This window comes from Trachinotus anak, unplaced genomic scaffold (genome assembly GCF_046630095.1).
Source record: "Trachinotus anak isolate AG129_WGS33_773 ecotype Australia unplaced genomic scaffold, CSIRO_AGI_Tana_v1 ptg000005l, whole genome shotgun sequence".
NCBI lineage: Eukaryota > Metazoa > Chordata > Actinopteri > Carangiformes > Carangidae > Trachinotus > Trachinotus anak.
In genome coordinates, this window is record NW_027273856.1 from 23,046,391 (window position 1) to 23,068,669 (window position 22,279).

Sequence of the window (22,279 nt, forward strand, 5' to 3'; positions counted from 1 at the left end):
ATCACTTAGCGACAACAATGGAGTGGGCGAATGGGAGGAGAGGAAACAAGAAGAGGAAAGGCATTTTTTTTAGGAGACTCATAAGTGCGTGTGTGTTATTGGATGTTAGATTGAGGAAGAATTGAAATGTGATTTCCATGTGAGTATTTGTGCGCAGTCGTAATGTTGGTGTTATGTGGTGGTGGCAGGAGGGGTGGGGTTATGGTGAATGTGTGTGTGTGTGTGTGTGAGTGTGTGTGCTGGGCTTCACTGAAAGGCCCTTCCTTCTGCTCTATTTACCCAGGTGAATAGGGAAGCTGGACCAAGCCTGAGCGGGAAAACATGTCATTTTCTACTGCATCAGTGTTTGTGTGTGTGTGTGTGTGTGTGTGTGTGTGTGTGTGTGTGTGTGTGTGTGTGTGTGTGGGAGGGTGGTTGGGCACTTGTGACTGTATGTAAGCACAAGTTCTCAAGAAAAAAAGTTTGCCACATGAGCCCACATCCCCACCCCCCACCCTCAATCCTGAATCTAAATAGACACAAACCCTAGCACACACACATATACACACCCACACTGACACACATATGCAAACACACAAACACACATCAGAAATTCCCAGACATGTTTTGGGTTCATAGTCGCATAAAACTACCTTTAAGTTTCTTCTCCCCTCTCTTCCTCCCCTTCTATACCTTTCTGTTTTCATGCACGTAAAGAATAAACCTGACCAGAGACAGTATGAAAGTAGACAAAATGAGGTTTAGGTTGAAGTGTCTGCTGTGTGTGTGTGTGTGTGTGTGTGTGTGTGTGTGTGTGTGTGTGTGTGTGTGTGTGTGTGTATGTGTGGGTGGTGTGTGTTTAGGGGTGCTGCATGGGAGAGGGCCTTAGCCTCAGCAAGTCAGGAAATTGGGTGACAAACCTGACCACACACTCAGCACCAGAAGGCTGCGGGGGCAGGTCTCTGCGAGTGTGTGTCCATTTCTGAGTATGTGTGTGTTTGTGGTTATTTAAAAACAGCCTGTTGAACTCACAAAACACCTGCTTTAATGAATTCGATTTATTTTCAGCTCAGATGCTTCTAGAAGAAGTTGCCAAAAGCCACCATGTTGTTAGGAGTTGTCTTTTGTGTCCATATGTGCTATGATTATATATATAAACAATAAAGTGATAAAGTGTAAGCACTCTCCAGCACATTATAACAGTTATGTGAATAAAATCTTCAGCTTTTGCAGTCTAACTAGGACCAACACAAAGAAAACAGGTGTCAGACGACTCTGCATGATTTTTTTTATGGTAAAAAATAATCCCAGATATAAATGACAGCCCATAATTACTATTACAATATTATAATATTACATATTAAATCATCAGCTTAGCTAACATTTTACTTTATTTATATAGATAAATATTTATTTAAATATATGAAATTTACATGACACATTATTTCCAGTTTTGTTCCACAACAAAAAGCACATGGAGTCAAATGTACATGCAGAAGTCGAGTTGAAGTGATTAGGTGATTAATTGATTAGTTGAAAATTAATTTGGAATCATTTAATAAAAGATAGCAGCACTATAGAAGTAAAAAAGTACATTTTAGAGCCCAATCATCGGGCTGGGAAACTGTTGCTATTTTGATGGTAAAATGAATCCCTTTACATTTTGGAGTGAATTTGAAGATGTTACCTTGTGATGGGCGTTTTTCACCATGACATTTGTTGGAGACTAAATAGTTGACCAATTAATCAAGAAAAAAAAAACAGCAGATTAATCGATAAAGAAATTGATCGATACGCCCTTGTTTGAAGCTGCATGTAGTTGTATCCTCCTGTTAAATGTGTTTGGTTTAGATATCATGAAAAAGGGTGGTGATTGTTGTCTTGATTTACACAAAATGCATGCACATTAGAAGACCTTGTTTGCAACAGGTCTTAATTTCATTATTCATACAAAATGTAATACACAGAGTATTCTGGAAATCTGTCAAAGGAACAAATGCTAGAAGTTTGTCTGGGTTGTTTTTCATGAATGCATCATCACGTTAGACCTTGGATAAGTATGAGTCGATTATTTTGTAAGTAAACAAAGAGCCCAGCTATTTTTCTTGCTTTCTTCTCCGCATATCTCCTCCCCTATTTTTCTGCTGTTGTTGTTTATTCCCCTCTTTGTCAGTTATTTATCAAATGGCTAAATGTTTGGCTTTTGCTCTTTGGCACTACTTTGGCAGTACTGACCTGCTTTTGAAATGTTTACAGTTATTGTTTTGGGCTATCTGCAGCAGGCACATTGGTCTATACATTTTTTGGTCCTGAAAAACAACAAAACAACGGCCAAACGAATGGCAGCCAAATCTGGGAAGACAGTAACTGTTAGAGACGAGTCTAATCACCTCAGCAGCAGCTCCAACAGTCCCCCATCTCTCTCTGTAGCTCTCTATAGCTCTCTCTCTTTCAATGTGTTCACCTCTCTTACCATCTTATCTCTCCACCCTCAGTCTCTCTTTCCACATGGCATGGGTCTATCTGCTCAATCTGTGTGTTCTGGTTGTGTGTGAGTATACGCATGTATGTGCATTTTGTGATTGTGAAGCAATGAGTGCACGTGGGTCATACTGTGTCGTGTCTGTGTGTTGTGGTCTTCACGTGGCTGCAGATTAACTCACAAGGTTTCGGGCAGGGGTCCGGCACCTTTTACCTCTATCTGCAAACAGACAACTGAAAACAGAAAAACTGTTAAAAACATATATATAGACTAACATAGCACAGCAGCCTTCATCGTTATTGTTGTAATACACTGAACTTTGCACTAGTGATGTATGGAATATTATAGGGGAAAGAAATAGTTTGCGTGAATGATAAACTGCTAAACTGTGTTAAAATGGGTCACTTATAACACTAAACAAGCCTGAGTTTGTGGTGTTTGTTAACATATAGATTACACCTTCCCATCTGTGGGTCTGATGAGTGCAATGAGGGCAGGCTTGTCTCATGTGGCATTTACTTTTTTTCACAGTAAGCACTTTTTTGAATGAACTCTACAATTGAGATCAAGCCATTATTATTATTATTATTATTATTATTTGAAACCAGAGATAAATGCCCATGCACCTTAACTTTTTAACTTTTTACACCAAGTGGCTGATTGAAAACACTGTCTCAGTTTTTTTTCCCCACTTAATTCCATCCTAAAACTTCCGTTTTTCTATGTTTTTAATCAATTTAAATTCTTTTAACTCTTCTTCGCGCTAGTTACTGTAAGAGCAAAACCTTTTTCTTCCTTATTGACTAAATCACCAAATCACTTCAAGTGAACCTATAGGCCTTTTTCACAGAAGACATTTTGACATGTCACAGTAGGAAAAGCAGAGGTGTATATAGTAAAATGAATGATGGCTGAGTTCCATTTAGCTGCTTCAGTTCCAGTGTCCTGGTAGCGTGCACGCTGCATCACTGTCATGGCTTACTGGGACGCATGCGTGGAACAGAGTCACTGTAGCGCCTCTGGTAACAAGTCCAAATTTTAGTCCAAGAGTTGTTTAACTGTCGAGATCATCTTCAGCCTACAGGGTTTATAGTTAGCAGGGCTTCATTTGTTCTTCAGTTTTTTACATTGCCAGCTCTTTTCATGTTGATCAACTTTCACCATAAACAAATAGTTTGACATTTTAGAAAATGCGCTTATTCACTTTCTTGCCAAGAGTTTGGTGAGAAGATTGATAACACTCACAACAAGCATGAAGAATAGTGCTTGTGCTGGGAAGCTATTAACTTAACTTCCGCATAAACTTACCATAAAACCTCGTCTGGCTTTCTCCAACCTTAAAGAACATGCAGACCAGCACCTCCAGGACTCACTAATTAATATGTTTGATCTCATTTGTTTAATTTCTGCACAAACAGAGCTGTGCAGTTGACAATTAGTGGTTTCAGGTAGTGCCCTGACCTGACGTTTCCCAGGTAGCCAAATTATTCTTACAAATACTTGCGCCACTTATCGTGTTTCTTCTGGCTCAACGTACGCCCGGTTATGGCCCACATACAGCATGACTGTCAGATGTTACTTCGACATCTGGGCCAATTCTGGTGCACACAGAGAAAATCTTCCTGGCTGTCAGCCAACACTGGATGATAACAGTTGTAATCTGCACAAATGTTTATGGGCCAGCCTCAGGCCAAGGGCCCAGGCTTATGTTATGCCAGAAGTTTAACTTTGCTACCGTTGTAATTACTTAGTTACAGCATGTAACTTCTATAAATTCAACAAATAAGATGACACGTGTTAGTGAGCTTGAGAGGTGATACTAGCTAACTAATTTTTAAACTTTGGACAGAGAAACATTAGCTATTTCTCCCAGCTTGAAATCTAACTACCATCCAGCTCCACACTTCACACACAGACAGGAGAGTGGTATCAATCTCATCTAACTCTTTGCACAAAAAGTGAAGATTTCCAAAGAACGTCCCAAAACCATCCTTTTAAAACAAGTTTTGCAGTGTTATCATTTATTATTCGTAGTGTTAGCTCTTACACTATAGACCCTTTTTGCCCTTTAGGCAGGGTTAATATTTCTATTCTCAAACACATAACTTTGTTTCTGGTTCAATTTTGTTGGTGCAGAAAAAAATACAGAAAGAAACCAGACAACTATGGGTTTTCAGAGGTCCCTTGTTTTTCTCTTTCTGTCTCTTCATCACTTTCTTCTTCTTCTGCCCCCAGCTCCTCTCCTCATGGATGGTTAGGGTAGTTATCAGGCCCGGACAGCCCAGCCCAGCCCTCCTACCTGACCGCTGCCAGCAGGGAGCGGCTGCTCTTGCCTGAGTATCTCCGACCACAACAGCACTCAGGGAATGAGGAAATCGGGCTAGAGTAATCTATGAAGACCCAGGGCATGCTGGCCGGAGTGTGTGTGTTTTGTGAGTATGCACGCGCGTGTTCAGTAGCCCGCCACTTCTGCAACATCCGGCTATAAATCTATTGTGACACGTCAAACTGAATTTATGAGCCAATCTGCTTGCGACAGACATGTTTGATTTGAAAAGGGAAAGGAGGATGGAATAAAAAATGCAATAGTGAGAGTGACATTTAGAGCTGAGTGTTTCACTAGAAAACGACTACTATCTGAAAACAATGACAAGAAATCTCTTTTAAAAATGTTTGCCGTTTAAAGTGTGCAGGTTGGTCCAAAATTTAACCTAGTCCAAAAAAGTCTGAATGTGAAAATAAAATCTGAAGCACCTGGTTGCATTCAAAACATTGTTTACCAGTTACACCCTTCATTAAGGTCATGGCTTTCCTGACTTATCTTACTGCACAACAAAGTCAAACATATCCTTGTTGCCATGGATATAAAACTTAAACCTTAATCCAAGTTGTGAAGGATGCAACTGGAAACATCTCACCATCTCTAAGGAGCTCTGTGGAGCCCATATTTACTCCTGTCTCACTGACATCTGATTATTTGTGCATGTCCTCCTTTTTTTGTGTGTATATGTGAATGTAAATAGGAGGCACTTAAACTTGGACTTGAGCGGGCTGCATGTTTTGCACACCTACATGAAATGAACAGTCTTTGGCACCCTTTTGATTCTGAACGTCGTCGTCTATTCATTACAGGAAGGTACTGAGTGCCTGTTTGACCTTAACACAGCATGAGGATTTGTTTATAGCAATTTTAGCCTTTTCCACTAAAGTACTTGGTCACAAGTTACATTTTTTGCTGTCTTGTATTATTTTACATATACTTACATGTACATGAAGTGTACTTTTTGTGTTATTTTTATGTTTGTTTGCCCCTTAGGGACAATAACTTTCTTTTGAGTTGAAATGAACTGAGCATGAAAAACACTGATGAGATCCAGTATCATCGTGACTGTAGGCCAATGTTTTGATGATGTTGTGCAGTATCACATTCTCCTGTTGCCTCTCTTCAATGATTGCCATGCTGCACTGTTAAATATAACATAATCACATTCCTCGTATACTCTTCAATTTGTCACTTGATAAAATGAGCAAACACTAAAGGCAGTGAGGTCTTGTTTTTTTTTTACAGTCATGTGGTGAATGATCAGCAGTGTAAAGATCTACAATGACCAAAAGTTTTCCTCCTATTGGTCTTAGATTGAATCCTAAAAAAAAAAAAAACCCTGACATTGATCCTTCCTTTTCATCATGACAGGATGATATGTCTTACAATATTCATCTGTCTGTATTGTTTTTGCCAATAAACTATCACACACTCACACACACTCACACACACACACTCACACACAGGCAGCTGCTCTCTCACTCAGTGGAAGCAGGTGTCTGTGAATCTCGTGGGGTTTGGGGTTTTGAGTCTTTTTTTCTTTTTTTTTTCTTTTGGGTGTTGAAGAAGATGGTGAAATTCCCAATGTGAAAGTCTGCTTCTTGCTCTGGCCTCTTTCCACAAGACAACCACACACACACACACACACACACACACACACACACACACACACACAAAACCACACACACTACAGTTGCTTACAGGGAATTTCACTCCTTCACTATCATCACTTTGCTGCCTGTTTACACCATTAATGTTACTATAGCTAAAACCAAAACATGCTCTATTAAATATATGTGTGTTAATATATACTGTATGTGTCACTTCAAGGTGCAGCAGGCATACATGCACCCCTGAGGAAACTATTTCTGTTTGGCTCTGCCTCAAATGTCACAGTTCCTGATAGCTGTGTCGTTGTGTCTATCATGATGAATGTCATTTCTGTTTATATGTTCCTCTGAGACATCTTCTTGCGATGGGAACCTATGTTTGAGGGCACTGTGGTGGATCAATGTGAGGTGGGGGTGTAGGTTGCAGGAGGGAGGGTGGGGGTTGTAAATATAGCTCCTGGTCTGAGTCTGGGCCCCCTTGGCTTTCATAGCCTCACAGGAAAACAAGTCTCCTCAAGAGACTGAATGTGGAGCTCATACATGCGTGCATGTGTTTGTGGAGAACAATGAGGAGTAGTTGTTTTGTACAGTAACTGCGCACAACTCGCTTTCACATGCGCTCACACTTCTGTCTGAATTAAGTCTCAAGCTCTGTGTAAAGAAGTTGAACGCCACTTCCTTCACCAGGATATTTCTGGAACATGTAATCCCCCTTATCCACTGAAAAAAAGGGAACGGTTGGGGACATTTGCTTATTACCTTCATGGGCTGATAAAGTTACACACACTTAGTAATTGGCAGATGGAGAGAAAGTTTTATGATACGCTCTGCACAATACACACAAACCTTTGTATCTGTAGGTTTGTGTGTGTTAGGGGGATACTTTGAATACTACACTCATCACAGAAATTTGAATACTACAGATAAGTTACACTTCTGCCAACACCAGAGAGCAAACAGTTCATTCACTTCAGAGGAATTGCTCCAGACAATAGTATGCCTTCACAGTGCTGTTTACACTTGTAACCACTGCAGGTTATATGTACTTAAGTTACAGTTACAGTTTAAATATGTGGATATAGTCCCTTTTGTCTTAAAAGGGAAAAGCTTTTGAAATTCTATTGCAGCTTCCACTGAAGATATTTATATGTTCTTTAAGTTTTGTTAAAATAATATTCCCAAAATGACACTGAACACAAGGCTGTAATAAAACAACACACTTTATTTTCTAGGCAGTATAGAAAAGTATAAAAAAAACATCAAAACTTGGCATGTATAAATGCTTTTATAAAATCATTTAAAAGCTAGTATAAAAACAAGGCATTAAAACATATAAAAAAGATTGTCTGCTAAGTGTTTGACATGGGCTACTGCAGTTTTAGTATGAAAACGAAATGCTGATAGAAGATGCATTATAAAACAATACAAAACTATTCAAAGAAATGTTCAGAAACAACAACCATACAAAAGTTTCAGCTGGGCTTTTGTTTGTAGCATAATATAAAATATCAGTGTTTAGTACTCTCGCTTTTTTTACGGAGAATATAAAATTCAAGTGCGGGTTGGTCTCACTCTTACTGGGTGAAAGCTCATGGTTTCAAACATATAAGCTCATTCAATATTTTTAAATGTATAATTATATATTATATATATTTATATATGTATATCTATATACTTTAATTTTAACAAATATAATTGTTTGTTCATTGAATGTTTTCCCATACATGATACTTTGAGGGCCAGATATAAACTGAAAGTTGAAATGAAATTTTTTTCAGTTCAGTTCAATTTTTTATGAAATAAAAGGTGCCAATGTGGTAATCAGGTAATACTAAGAAGGCTGGCCCCTTCTGGTGTGAAAGACATTATAATTCATAGTTGAATAATGATGTAAGAACAGCCGTAGCTGTTCTTGTTCAGTAGTAAGTAGTAGGTAAGTGTTTACATGAGGTGGCGCAGACCAAACACTTGAAATTCTCAGTAGACCCAATATATCGTATTAAAAAAAAAAAAAAAAAAAGCAACAGAAAAGTTTCAGAGGTCAGTTTTGAATTCATTAATATGCCTTTAGATGTATGATAATGCTAATAGGGCTTAAATACTTAACTTACAACACTGCTCCATTGGCCAATTGTGAAAAAAAAAAAAAAAAAAACATCAACAAAGTCATAGTAAAAACAGAAGAAATAAATTAATCAACTTGTTCTTTATATTAATATCAAAATTCGTAATTAATAATACAGCCCGACGCAAATTATATAGCCACCATATCCCATTTATAATACAACACTGATAATAACACAAGACAGAAAGTGATAGAACAAACATTTATAAAACCCAAAGCAAATTCTATGTAAAAGATATAAAAAAAACAAAAAAGTTATTGTCTTTGGTTGGTTGAAATCCAACAAGTGTGAGTGTAAAAACACCAGTGGCATAGAGCCTCTCCCAACTGTTGTACCACAACAAATATGAAACCCGCCGCGCTGTATCCAGCGCAGAGAATGTCGATGTTTCCAGATCAACATGTCTCTGTCTACATGACCAGTGTCCTCGTAGGGTAAGTGTTGATGTACTTGAGGCTCTGCTCTGAGGCCAAAACGTGCTCCTCTGTCTTCCCACAGGTCGCCTGCTCCCAGGTACTCAGCTATTGTGAAAGATAAAAGAGGACAATGAGTTTTTATGGCTAAAATGCAATGGCTGCAATTTCCTAAATTTATATCAACACATACACATATACAAACATACACACCTGTAGTGGGCTGCCCATGCCTCTGCGAGGGAGGTGGTAGGCTTTGTGTCCATCATCACTCAATAATGAGCTAGTAAGTAGGTCCTGAAGGAAAATGTAAAAAAACATGTTAATAACACAAGCCAAGGTGATGTACATAACCAATATTACAAAAAAGTATATTAGCAGAGGAAGCAGAGGGAAGGATGTATTCCATATTTTAAAGAGTAAGTGCTATTTTAGCCGCAGATTAAGGTCTGAGGACATTGTGAGTATGCAATGTGGTGTTAAAGGTCAAACATAAACTTACAGGTACTTCTTGTGCAGGGCCATTGGGGGAGAAGAGTTGTGTGTGAAGGTCTTGTGGTTCCCACTGCATGCACGGGCTCCTCTCACATGGGGACTCCACCTAAAACCCAAAACATATCTTAGTCACGTAACGTACATAATTGTCATGAGTCATCCAAAATTGGCTTCCTTGACAACAGTTACTTCCAGTTATTCCTAAAGTAGATCAACAATGTGTTGCAAAACTGAAAAAACCCAAATCATTTACCCACATTTGCTACCACAACTGCAAACAGAAAGTACATTCCACTTTTCACCCTTGCCTTTGCTTTCTCCACATAAAAAAACTAAAACTTCTTACTGTATGTCAGTCTCACATTTGTCTACATGATTTTTGCATATGTGTGGTTATGTTGAATGGAAAGTACCTCTTGTTTTATCTTCTTGAGAGGAGGCTGCTCAATAGCACACTCCATCGGCTCCTGCTTGATGGAGTTGACCATCTGCTGCTCCAAAGGGGTATTCTGGAAAAAGCACAAATCCCTCAATGAGTCTCAAGCACACTATAGTCAGAGCAACAGAGGTTAATAAGACTACTTCTAGAGTGTCTCTTACCAGTACTTTATACTTGGGTTCCTGCAGGGCCAGAGCTGACCTGAAAGGTGTGGGCGTGCAAGGTGATGACTCCAGGATCGTACGACAAATGTTTGGAGTTCTGAACCTGAGAGAAGAGAGACACCACTGTTTGTAAAGCCTCATCAACAACAAATCTGCATAATGTAATAGATTAGAGACAGAGCCGCTCACATTTCATTCTCTTTCTGAGGCCTGATAGAGTGGTCGATCAGAGGCTTGGAGTCCACAGGTGAGTTCAATGGTAAGCTGTCGTTGTCAGAGTGTTCTGGGCTCATTGATTGGTTGAGAAACTGTGAAACAAAAGGAGGGAGGCCAATCAATTAAAGAGGTTTGACAGGTTGAGTTTTAGGCACGAACAATCTGGCAGATCACAAGAGCACACTCGGTCGAAACTATAGAGATGGAGAGGAAATGAGAAAAGTGGACTGGTGCTTCAAAAGATGGAATGATTGAAGTAAAATAAAAAAATAAAAAAGATGCAAAAACAGTAATTCTGAATGATTGGTACTGATGTTATCAGATGGTTTGGTGATTGGATGGATTCTGATCACATGCAGCTGCTTTAACTACCTGCGAGGGTGAAAAGAGTAGATTTCTGACTGGTGAATTCTTGGGAGTTGAGCAGATGAAACCAGCCCATGCTCCGTGAGCAGTTCTTGAACCCTGATTGGGCAAGACCCTGTCTGTTTTGAGAATGCTCCTATCCAAGAACCCACTGGTTGGGGCCTCACCCATTGAGGAGAGGCTCTGGGAAAAGGGTGGGAAAATAGGGGTCAAGGCCCACTACTAGGAGCAATCTATGTTGCTAACGGCTAAGCTATCTTTTTCCAACTGGACACAGTTGGTCATGGCTCAAAAAATTAACAAAATTAACTTAAAGTCAAAGGACAAACAAAACATGTACATAATATGCTCTGCAGATACTTACTGAATCAATGACAGATTCCATGAACTCTGGAATAGTATTTGAGAACGTTGGGCTACTGTGGTGATTGTTGCTATTGCTGTTATTGTTGCTGCTGTTGTTGTTGCTGTGGGCACGTGTTGCGGAGGCACTCTCCTCTGGTAGGCAGCTCTGGTCGAGAGGCAGGGCGGGGGCAGCTGCCAGGTGATGAGGTAACGACAAAGCCACACCCTCTGAGCTGTTGGACAAAGAGCTCTGGCAGGCCCAGCTCTGATAGGGCAAACTCATCTGTGGGAGAAAAAGGTGTAAAGATTGAGGGGCTGGAAATAAGTGTCAAGCAATAATCATCTGGAAAATATAAGCAAAAAAGAATGTCTGTACAAAATATCACACAGGCACAAGGGAGAAAATGCAAGCCTGACAATAAGGGAAGAGGTGTAAGAATTTAACGAATGAGAAAAACAGAAGGAGAAAGGGAACTTTAATGTAAAGGGTGACAGATGTGTTAAGTAGAGGGTTGCACAAGGGGGTCACGTACACAATAATGGTTTTAAGGTCCTATTTCATCACTTTTGCAGAAACAGACCCCCCCAGATGTTTCCTCCTCCTTATTCACACACACACAGACTCAACCACTGTCCTCAAAGCCAGGGTCAAATGCACATGCACATAAATTGAGCTGTCACATTTTCAAATTTCAATGCTCACCAACACCCAAGCTTGCACACACACACACACACACACACACACACACACACACACACACACACACACACACACACACACACACACACACACACACACAAAAGACTCACTTGTAGTGAGGGCTGGCCTCTTAACTCATTTTCTGTTGACATGAGCAGCAGTTCGATCTCTTTCACCCTCTGCTCCTTCTCAGGGTCCTCCTCACTATAGTGTCTCTGGGAGAACAAGAGCAGAAGGCAGATTTTAGTGCCAATTCAGTCCTGTTCATCTTCTTGTTTTACAATCCCAATCAATTAATCATATTGGATTTCCTTGCTTTTCTTTTACCTGTTTAGCAGCGGTTCCGTGGGGAATGTTCAGGATGTTCAAATGCAAGGCCATGGGGAAGGGTACCTGTCAACCCAAAGAGAAACAGGTCCACATCAAATGAATGAAACTCCTGCAGCAACACAGTCGGCACCATTGAGTTTCTCCTGCCAGCATCCCGAGTTTTAGTTTAAAGCCCACTCACTCTGTTGGAGATATAGGGGTAGTTTGGTGACAAGGGAGGCAGCTGCGCTTGATTGGGCGAGTGGTTGGGGAAACCCATGATGTGATTGGTGGTCTTGATGTAGCCATGGCCGATGGAGAGTGAAGAGTTGCTGTTCTTTGACGTGCTCTGAAGGTAGCCCTCCTGCTCCACCTTCCGCCTCATGGTGGAGTTCCAGTGGTTCTTTATCGCGTTGTCAGTCCTGCGTGTCATGAATGACACATATTAGCTTACAGATTATTCATTATAAAACACATCCGCACACCCGCAGCTATGCTAAATGTGAAGACCTCTAGTGAACCTCTAGTGTTACTTGATAGTGTTATCAATACAGGCAAACACACAGGCTGACACAGATAAAGTCTCAGTCACACACACACGTGCATACATACACTCAAAATTGATAAGGCTATCAGTACAGAGCAATTATAATAATGTCAAAACTACAGTATCTTTCTCTTTTTCTCTTATTCTCATTGTCTCTATCATTTGATTCAAGGCCTTTCTCTAAAACAAAAAAAACATCCTGTGCTGACACTGTATATTTCAACTCCCAACATCCCAATCCTTCTGTAATCCTATCCAGTCCTGTCTTTCAAAACAAGGGGAATACTTTCTGTATTCACACATCCATCGTCTTTCATGTTCTGTATGCTTTTCTAATTTCCTTCTTCTCTTTTCATTCCACCTTCTATGTCCTCCCCTCCATTTCACCCTCTCAACCACGAAATTGCGCAGCCAACCAACAAGGGTTCAGTGATTCATCTAGCTTCTCTTTTTTTCCCACCTTTCTTCAATCTCTGCCTCACCTGCCAGGGAGCAGCTTCGCAATTTCAGCCCATCGATTTCCCAGCTTCTCGTGTGCCTGGTAGATGATTCGGTCCTCCTCCTCAGTCCATGATGTCTTCTTCACCTCCGGGTTCAGGTGGTTGTGCCAGCGCTCACGGCACTGCTTGCCAATTCGCCCCTTCAGGTGCTTGGCGATCACCGACCAGCGCTTGGCTCCATACTTCTGGACCAGCTCAATCACCTGTGGTGGACATGTTTGTGTGTGTGGGGGAGCGAAAGAGGAAAGGCAAGAGGGGAGGAGGAAGAGCGTTGAAAGGGAAGAGAAGTGAATGGTAGTGGAGGGGCATGAGGAAAGAGGAAGGAAGGCGCAATAACAGGAGGAGAGGGAGAAGTAGAGGGGTACAGAGAAAGAAAAATAACAAGGTACAGAAATAAAAGGTATTTGGATGTAAGATAGATAGGGTATGACAAAACAAAAGAGAAAATGAAAATAAAATTTTGTTAGTTATCGATAAAAATCTCACACACCCATACACTGTATCACTGAACACTTCCCCTCTCCTTCATTCCTCTCCTCTCTCCTTCCCTCTTTCTTTATCTTTCAACTTTGAAGAGGTGATTGAGAACACCTGCTGGTGAGTACTGAGGGAGTTTCCAGTGGAACGTTAGCCCCTCTGCTAATCATTACAGTGGCATCTGGGTGGAAATATAACTCCTTTGGATGAGTTCAATAAACACTTCACAGGTTTTAAGAGACTAAACACGTTTCTTGTTGAGTAATGGCAACTTTTTAGGAAATTAAAAATGTGCAACAGCTGCCAAGTAGTTGCTACAGAATAGTTGCTTCAATCACACAGGAACGTAAAGTAATAGTTTTTTTTACATCTTGAATGACACTTGATTGCCTGTTTCCTGTTCATAGTATCCAGCTATGTTACTCCAAGTAATTGCCTAATGTAACAAACCCTAGTAGTGTTAAAGGTCATGAATGATCCCTGAAGAAAAGCAACTTCATGTAGATATTTTAATGCTATAAATAATTTAATTCATAAAGAATTTGATCAAAATGTATGCTCACATACTCTAGCATGGATATCCACTGTTTCAGGTGTAACCCACAAAGTACTGTGGGTTTACAAAGAGTATGTTCTTACCCTCTGGTCCTCCTCTTTAGTCCACGGCCCTTTGATGAGTTCTGGGTTCAGCACCTTCTGCCATCTGTGCTGACACTGCACATCTGTACGATTCTGGAAGGTCAGAGAGCAAGGGCATTAATTATCATCCTCATACTATGGGAGGTTACATACATATAAATCAGAAGACCCAAGTTGAAAAAAACATTTGCACTCACAGAGCATTAGCACAAATGAAACAAAGATCTTGTGGTTTGACATCACTTTGCCACAAGAATGCTCTGTTAGATATTGTTTATATTTACTTCCCTGTCTCTGTGTGTCTGTGTGGTATTGTGTCTACAGTATGTGTGCGCATGTGTGTACCCACAGACCTACTACTTACAGTTAATAAACTTGCAATGAGTTTCCAGTCCTCTGATCCATGCAGCTCAACAAGTTTCTTCAACTTCTCATCCTGAAAAAAGAGAATACATGTTGCACTTTGTCAGACATTTAATGTAAGTCACTGCAATAAACTTTAAAATTAGCATATTAGTCTGTGGATGTGGTAAGACTGCAAAATAAAAAAAGTTTCCAGGTTCCTGGGAAATGATCTCTCCTGAGGCACTTTTTATTTAACATGTGAAGTGTGAAATATTTTGTTTGAACAGCAGATTTTGCATTGTTTTGGCAGGTGTCTCTGTGTTTCTACCTCTTCCCGTGTCCAGCGTGTTTTGCCAAGGTGACGTTTCCCTGTCTTGGCCAGTGATCCATCATAATCATGTTCGTACATCTCAGTCTCCTCCTCATCCTCCTCACTACTGTAAACACTGCAGACAGAGAGAGAGAGAGAGAGAGAGAGAGAGAGAGAGAAAAAGCATTTTAAAAAAAGAGGTGGTGGCTGTGTGAAAAAGAATAGTGTAAGGTAATAGAAAGGTAAATAATAGCACAATAAGTACTTGTCTATTTCCAAACTACTCCCTAATCATCTCTTTACAGAGTGCATAAAGAACTCAGCCCACTCTTTAACTCATCAGGTGTCAACACAGACAGAACCAGTCATTCTTGAAGGTTTGGGTGCAGGCTTTTAGCCAAGACACCCACAAGGGGAGAAAGAGAAAGGGAGAGAGAGAGAGAGGGAGAGAGAGAGAGAGAGAACAGTGGGAGGGAGGGGGTATGGATGAACAGGTTCCAATGTTTTTAGTTTCCACAGATACTGGGATTGGCACATGTGATCATAATTTCATGACTCTGGCGTGTTCAGACCTGCAGTGGCATTGTGCTGCACAGCCGTGCATGCACACACACAGACACACAGACACGCAGTTAAACACCTAGTTGTTTTTTAACCAATCAGAATGTAGACCATGAATTACGTGGAAGCTAGGTAGGGTACTTTGGTGTCATACAGTGCAACAGGGGAACAGGAACCTGTGAACACCGAGGTCTGTGTGTGTGTGTGTGTGTGTGTGTACTTGTACAAGAGGATATTTACTGTGGACTATCTTCCTTATTTTTTGCCAGTTTACTCAAATGTGTGACTACCTGATTAACAGCAATGACCATATGGAGAAATACACAAAATACTGATATATTACACACATTTAATTTTTAAAGTTAAAAAAATTTAACCAGCAAACAACCCTCATGCATTTTAGAATAAAATCAAAAATACTTCTACATAAGAAACAGCCAATATCGTGTGCTCAAACAAGGAAACAAAGGAAGATGACTACACCACACTCAACTCATATAAAGAGTGATGAATCAACTGAAAACTGCACCATGAAGCAGTTTAATGATGACCACTGCTCTTGTTTCAATCAGCGGCTTGGTTTTGTGTTAAGTCATGAACTCTCGCCACATTTCTCTCGGGTTATCTGCGTCAGATCATGAGAATAAACCAATCGCCCGCACTTGACAAGCACGCTTGATGTAAGTATCCTAACCAGATGCTTTTCAGGGAAAGGATGCGCCGATTGATGCCCTTAGAGAAAGTGTCCAAACCCGTGCGTTTGGTGGGTGAGGGAAAGTTCAATTTGTGGCGTATTTGTGTATCAAAACAAGGGGAACGCACACACACAAACACACACACACACACAAGAAAATAAATGCAGCCTCTTCTTGAGACAAGTGCGCATCGAGGACGCTGCGAAAGCGCAGTTTCCAAAATAACAGTGAGCGCCCTTCGCTTTCTGAGATGCTGCGGCGACAGTCGGGGTGTATGCAGGTTTCATCACGGCGGGTTTAAAATGACCTTTACTCCTGCGAGAGTCGTGCGCTAGAGCCTGTCTGCAAGGAAAGCAATCTGTGGAAAACCAGAGCCAAACTGAAATAAGAGACGTTTTCAAAAACCATCAGAAACTACATTTAGGATATGAAATTGCTCGTTGCAAAAAAAAAAAACAACAAAAAAAACAAAAAAAAAAAAAACGCATTTATGTGTCCGAGTGCGTTAAGGCAAATCCACGCAAACGTCAAGGTGCATCGTGTTTATTATGGACTACAATCAAACCCGGTGTCCACGCACTGTCCACCCGCCTAATATCATTAATGCGCGTCTGTGTGTGTGTGTGTGAGGGAGAGAGAGGGGTAGAGAGAGGTAGAGAGAGGCTCCTTGCTCTCTCTCTCTCTCTCTCTCTCTCTCTCCACTGACAGCAGCGCGAGGAGCGCACATGCCAGATGACCACCACCTGTCACGAGCGCGCGAGCGAGACACCCACACCACCACCACCACTCATCTTTTTTTAACGGCTCCAGAAACACCAGCACCACCAGCACCACCAGCAGACAACAACAAAAAGAGCAGAAAAATATAAAGATATAATGAAAAAAAAAAAAAAAAAAAAAACATAAGTTCTGTCAATAAGATGCGCCCTTAACTCCTCGACTTCACGCCGCGTCCAGTAGAAATGAGGCGAGAAACGGGAGGAAAAACAAGTCATTTTGCGTACAAGACTCACATGGGGGAAAAAAAACTATGAAAGTTAGAAAGTTAAAGAGCTGCTTACCTGTTTCTCGGCCGCCGAGCCATGCTAAAATGTGTAGAGCGGCTCGCAGGTTGCGCTGAGCACGTACTTTCGCTATCTGCACTGAGTTTGTTCTCCCGGCGAGGAGGAAGGTTGACATTAATTTAAACTGCTGCGGCTCTGCTCCTCCCTCCTCTTCGCATCCCGGTAAATTTGGCGCTCCTGAGAGCGTGTGGCCGATTGCGCATGCCCAACTCAGAGTACGCTACTTCACGATAATCCGACGTTTTGCTACTACGATTTGAACGAACACGGAAAAAAGTTTGCAATTTTGGTTCATATCAAAGAAAATGATAAAATATAAAAAAAAATATATTAATTAACGTTTTTTTTGTCAAGGAGGAACCTGTAGCTTCCCACCAAAACCTAAATCAGTTTTAGAATTATAAGCCAGAGCTACACCATTATATTCCATTTTATGAATGCCATGATAAAAAGGTGGCTGGATAATAGGCTATGCTTACTGGAAACAAGAGTCAATTCTTGTTCGGATAATCTTAGTTGCTTCAAGGATGACACTCCAGACAGCTGGTGTGTGCCAATAGACTGTTCTAACAATTTACGAGGCGTTCCTGAAGGCACCAGGACACTTCAGCTTAGCCTTGTTAAAGGCGCGTTTTGCCTGGTCGTCCGCGCTAAACTCTTTTTGTCAACAATTTTCGTGAGTTACTTCTCTTCTGGTGAAAAGGAGAAGGAAACCAATGCATCTGGACGAAGTAAACAATTGCGGAATGAATTGTTGGCATGGGAGGGAAAGCAAAGTTGCAATGCTTTTTGTGCTCGGCTACCTGTTTGTGGAGTGCCTGCTGGTGTTAGAGATACAGATGTTTCTCAGTGATAAAACACACAAGACCTTGTCTTATCGTTTGGCGATAAAATGAGCCTTTGTGCTCGTCTAGACAAAGACAGTTAAATGCAGAAATGCAGTGGCACTTCTACTTTTTGTGTGGATTTATTGCACACAACTCAAAGGGCAAGTAGAGTTATATGTGCAATAAATCCGAGTTGTTCTTCAAGTTTCATTTTGAGCTTCTTAAATGGCAACTTGCTGATGATGTCTTTTTTTATTAAGAATAATACACATACAAATCAGGAACAAGTTGAGCCTGTTTTTCAGCCTGTAACCCTCTACTACAGATGAGTAATAACACAATTCTCTCTTAGTTGTATTGCATAACTTCTGCATTATTCTATATTAATACAGCTGGCCACCATGTATTATGATTATTTTGTTTTGGTTGAGTTCACTGTCCTCCCTGGGTCCAGACTGTAGTCACTGAGCCATTCATTGCAGGGAAGAGTGGGGTTAATACTTTATTTGTACAAATGTGTCTTCTCATTGTATTAGTTCCTCCATACGCGACCGTATTGTCCTGGTCACTTGTAATTATCATCGCCCCAGACCAGCCTATTGTCCCAGGGCAGTCTTCATAATAGTGGCCTGATAAAGGGACATTCACACACTTACACACACACACACACACACACACACACACACACACACACACAGCCACGTAGTGCAAATTTCACTACTTGATGCAACAGCGTGGACAGAGTGCTCACTGAAGTGAAGCACTTAGACAGAGAGAATAATGAAGACTTCCAGGACTGGGCATGGGTTAAATGAAATACAGCATGAGAGATACTTGTATTATCATTCATACTGAGACTGCTCATTTGTATCATGAAAAAATGCTGCTGTTAACTTTTGAGTGCCATTTTATCTAACTTCAGGCTCACACTATAATGTATGGCATGGTTGCCTGGTTGCAATCACCTGTAGGATTCAAATCCTATACACACCTGTGTACACAAACATTGTTCCAGTCATTTTTGCTTGAAGGAGGTTGTACTTCTAATCTTTTCAAATCAAACTTAAATTATATAGCAGCTATTGTGCACGATTGCAATACAAGATGACCCACATAGAGGGAAAGGTAGGTCAGTGACAGAAATATAGCACAAAAAGTTCACTAAAACATCAGTTGTAATCAGTGTTAACAACAGAATTAAAAGCACGTAGTAGTAAACGACACAAAATAAAGCGTACTTCATATATAAATTGCATTTCTGTATGGTTCTTTAGCTGTTTTCTACACAAGCCCCACATATGCATTTTCCCTCGAGGGTAATATTAAAAACTACATCTTGTTATCTGAAACCAAATTGAAGGAAGAGAGTCAGGGTATGCAAATACCCTTATACTAGGTTAAGCAGGAAGCCTGAGACCCATTGACTCTTAGCTGAGGACATTTGCATGGGCGCGATTGGACAGGTTAAGGGCAGGTATTGTGATGGCTGCCCCCTTTGCAAAGCTTTGTGTGCACAGGTTGGTTCATTTGAATGATTTTTAATGATGGCCCCTGGGCTTGAGATATCATCCCACCAGGCTTTCAATTCCAGCACTGGGAAGGCCAAAGGTGTATTGTTAATTGTCTGTCTGTGTGTCTGTGTCAATGTGAATGTAAAGGCCTGCGTTTGAGAAAGGCTGATCCCAAGTCAAACAAGTAGTGAATGTGATCCTGTATGGTTATGTGGTTAAATAAACCCAGACTTGACTTATTGCAAATATCTGGTTAAAACGAGTGTAAAAACATGCATTAGATCTCTGTATTATTGTTCTACAGTACACTGCTTTACAGAAAACCAGCAATTAATTTTTTAGGATCATTAAATCCTTAACATGGAAATTGTCAATCCAATGCAAAAAGCTCTTCACAAATCCCTATTGCTTTTGATTTAGTCTCAGAATTTAGTTTTTTATTACTTTTAATTTAACAACATGCCACTTTAAGGACCTCACGTGTTTCTTTGTTGACTGTAGTTGTTTGGACCACCTGTAAAAGACTGCCAAGGGTGTAAGTTTTGCATTTTCCCCAGGGGTGAGTTCCTCTTCCCATGATGCCTAGTGCATTTGGCAATTTATGTAAAGCATTACCTCATACCCATTGCCAACTTTTTGGTATAGACTTCACCCCTCACCCACTTGCACAAAGGCTTTGTCTTCTACAATTACACCAGGATTAATCTGTTGTCAGATTTACATGCTGTTGTTGACAGATTTACAATCCTTTGCTTTCACTTGACTCCATAGATACCAATACCATCCAATTGCTAACAATTTGTGACATCTCCTAGAACTGAGTATGATTCAGTTACAAAGAAAATAGGATGGATACGAACCATGAAGTTTATTAATCATTCAGTAATATAATTTATACATCATTTAAACAAAGCACCCATCCACTGATCCACTCATTCTTCTAGCAATCTGTCCATCCATCTGTTTAATCCATCTAATCAGTCCAACATTAATTCTCTCAGAAACCCCTCTCGCCCGCCACTGAGTCACTCATCAGACTTACCATGAGCTCTGTGGCCACGTCGGCAGCACAGATTTGACCAGAGATCGCTTCAAAGATGCTCAAAGATAAATGTTCAGCTCCTGTGTAGAGGTGTGAAAAATCACACCTCAGCCTCGTTGCAGCACACCATGCATATTTAATTCATCTCTAAATTTGACGGCACAAAGAGAGAAGAGAAAGCTAATACCCCATTTCAACAAACAAAGCAAAAAAAAAAAAAAAAAAAGTTGATTTATTAAAGATTTGATTTGAGTAAAGTTATTGTTGTGTTTAGCTGGTTTGTTTTTTGAACTGCACATGATTATGTAGGTTATATAAGGTAATTGTTGAGACTGTTTCTACTTTTCACTTAGGCAATATGTTCCACTGCCATTACAGATCAGGTGCTGTTTGCTACCTTTTGTTTTAAAATGTCCTAGAAACATTTCAGTGATGGAAAGGAAGAGTTCCCTCATTGTCACCTGTGTGACCCTGTAAAATGAGGATGTTTGTGTGTGTTCATTTGTATGCATGTGTTCCATGTGTGCATGTGCAGTTGTTTATTTTGACATGTAGATGTGCAACTAAGACTTCAAAACGCAGGAAGTGGAATTTTAGAGGGGAAACCTCCACCCACTTAGAGTCCCACACGCACGCGCAGACATGTACACACACTCTTAAGCAAAGACAAAACTTTGGGCACAATAAATAATACGCTCCTTGACTAACGTCCCCTCCTGATATGAATGATCCCCCTCCTGTTCTTACTAACCTCTGTCAGTCTGCTCTTCGTCAAACTGCCAGTTGCAATATGAGCCATTCATTGTGAAAAGGTCTTTACAATTACCTAAGCAGACGTCTTTCTTTATTCTGCTCTATTTTTAGGCTGGGGAGACACGCCGAACCTCATATTTCATTTCACCATGCAGATGTGCAAGTGTAATTCACCTGCATCACTGGTATCAGATTATTGTCTGACATTTTCACCTTCTCCTTCACTGGCACATGGGCTATTATAGATGAGATCAGGACAACACAATGTATTGAAACCACACTTGCATACACCTGCACACATATTAGTGAGTATAAAGTGCACATTTATGCAAAGACTTATGTGCAGAAGAACAAGTGCACATGCTTGCAAACGTACAAACACAAGGACACACATCTTATTTCTTACCCCTTTGTGGTAGATAGGCTATAGGTTTCTTGTGGTACAAAGATAGTAGGAAAAAATTATGTCACTCATTGAGTGAGTGTGTTTGTGTGAGGTGTTAAGTGTGGGCTCACATGGGCTGGTCTCTAACCATAGGGCATAACCTTTGACAAAGATGGTTAAGACATTCACACCCAGAGACCATAGGTGGGATTGAAACCTGGCAGTGTATGTCATGCAGGCAGACTCATGCACTGCTCATGACCTCATGACTATTATTTTCTCAAACTTGTGCAGAGAGGAAGAAAAGCTGCTCATCCCTTTTGTCACTGCTCGTCTGTGATATTGTGTATCCTCTCTTACATTACTAACACGTTTACGAATGCATTTTGATTAAAACATGACAGTATTTGTCCGCAAGCAGGTCATTTACAACCTCACTGACGACCTTCATCATCACCATCATCATGAGGCTCTGGATATAAACCCTTTTACTGCTCCTTCAGTTCAAACAACTTCTCTTCCTGCTACATCCCCTGATGATTTATGGTTCAATTATACGGGATGTTTTCATCTAACTTTTATTTCCCTCCTAGTCATTCCGATAAACTGAGCGTGCATCTATTTGTGTTGATAATTATCAGCCCAGTCAGTTTCTC

The 22,279-nt window shown here is 40.6% G+C and overlaps 1 protein-coding gene across 1 annotated transcript; it reads right to left on the reverse strand.

Moving 5' to 3' along the window:
• Positions 1-7,596: 7,596 nt before the first annotated feature.
• Positions 7,597-17,279, reverse strand: myb (v-myb avian myeloblastosis viral oncogene homolog). The gene is made up of 15 exons (XM_071479055.1): positions 17,103-17,279; positions 14,804-14,921; positions 14,495-14,566; positions 14,131-14,223; positions 12,997-13,217; positions 12,170-12,389; positions 11,986-12,051; positions 11,769-11,873; positions 10,978-11,241; positions 10,221-10,339; positions 10,029-10,134; positions 9,842-9,937; positions 9,436-9,534; positions 9,147-9,230; positions 7,597-9,041 (listed from the first exon to the last, which is right to left on the reverse strand). Exons 1-15 carry the CDS (start codon positions 17,123-17,125, stop codon positions 8,931-8,933), a joined length of 1,797 nt encoding a protein of 598 aa, XP_071335156.1. The 5' UTR covers positions 17,126-17,279; the 3' UTR covers positions 7,597-8,930.
• Between the last annotated feature and the right edge of the window lie 5,000 nt (positions 17,280-22,279).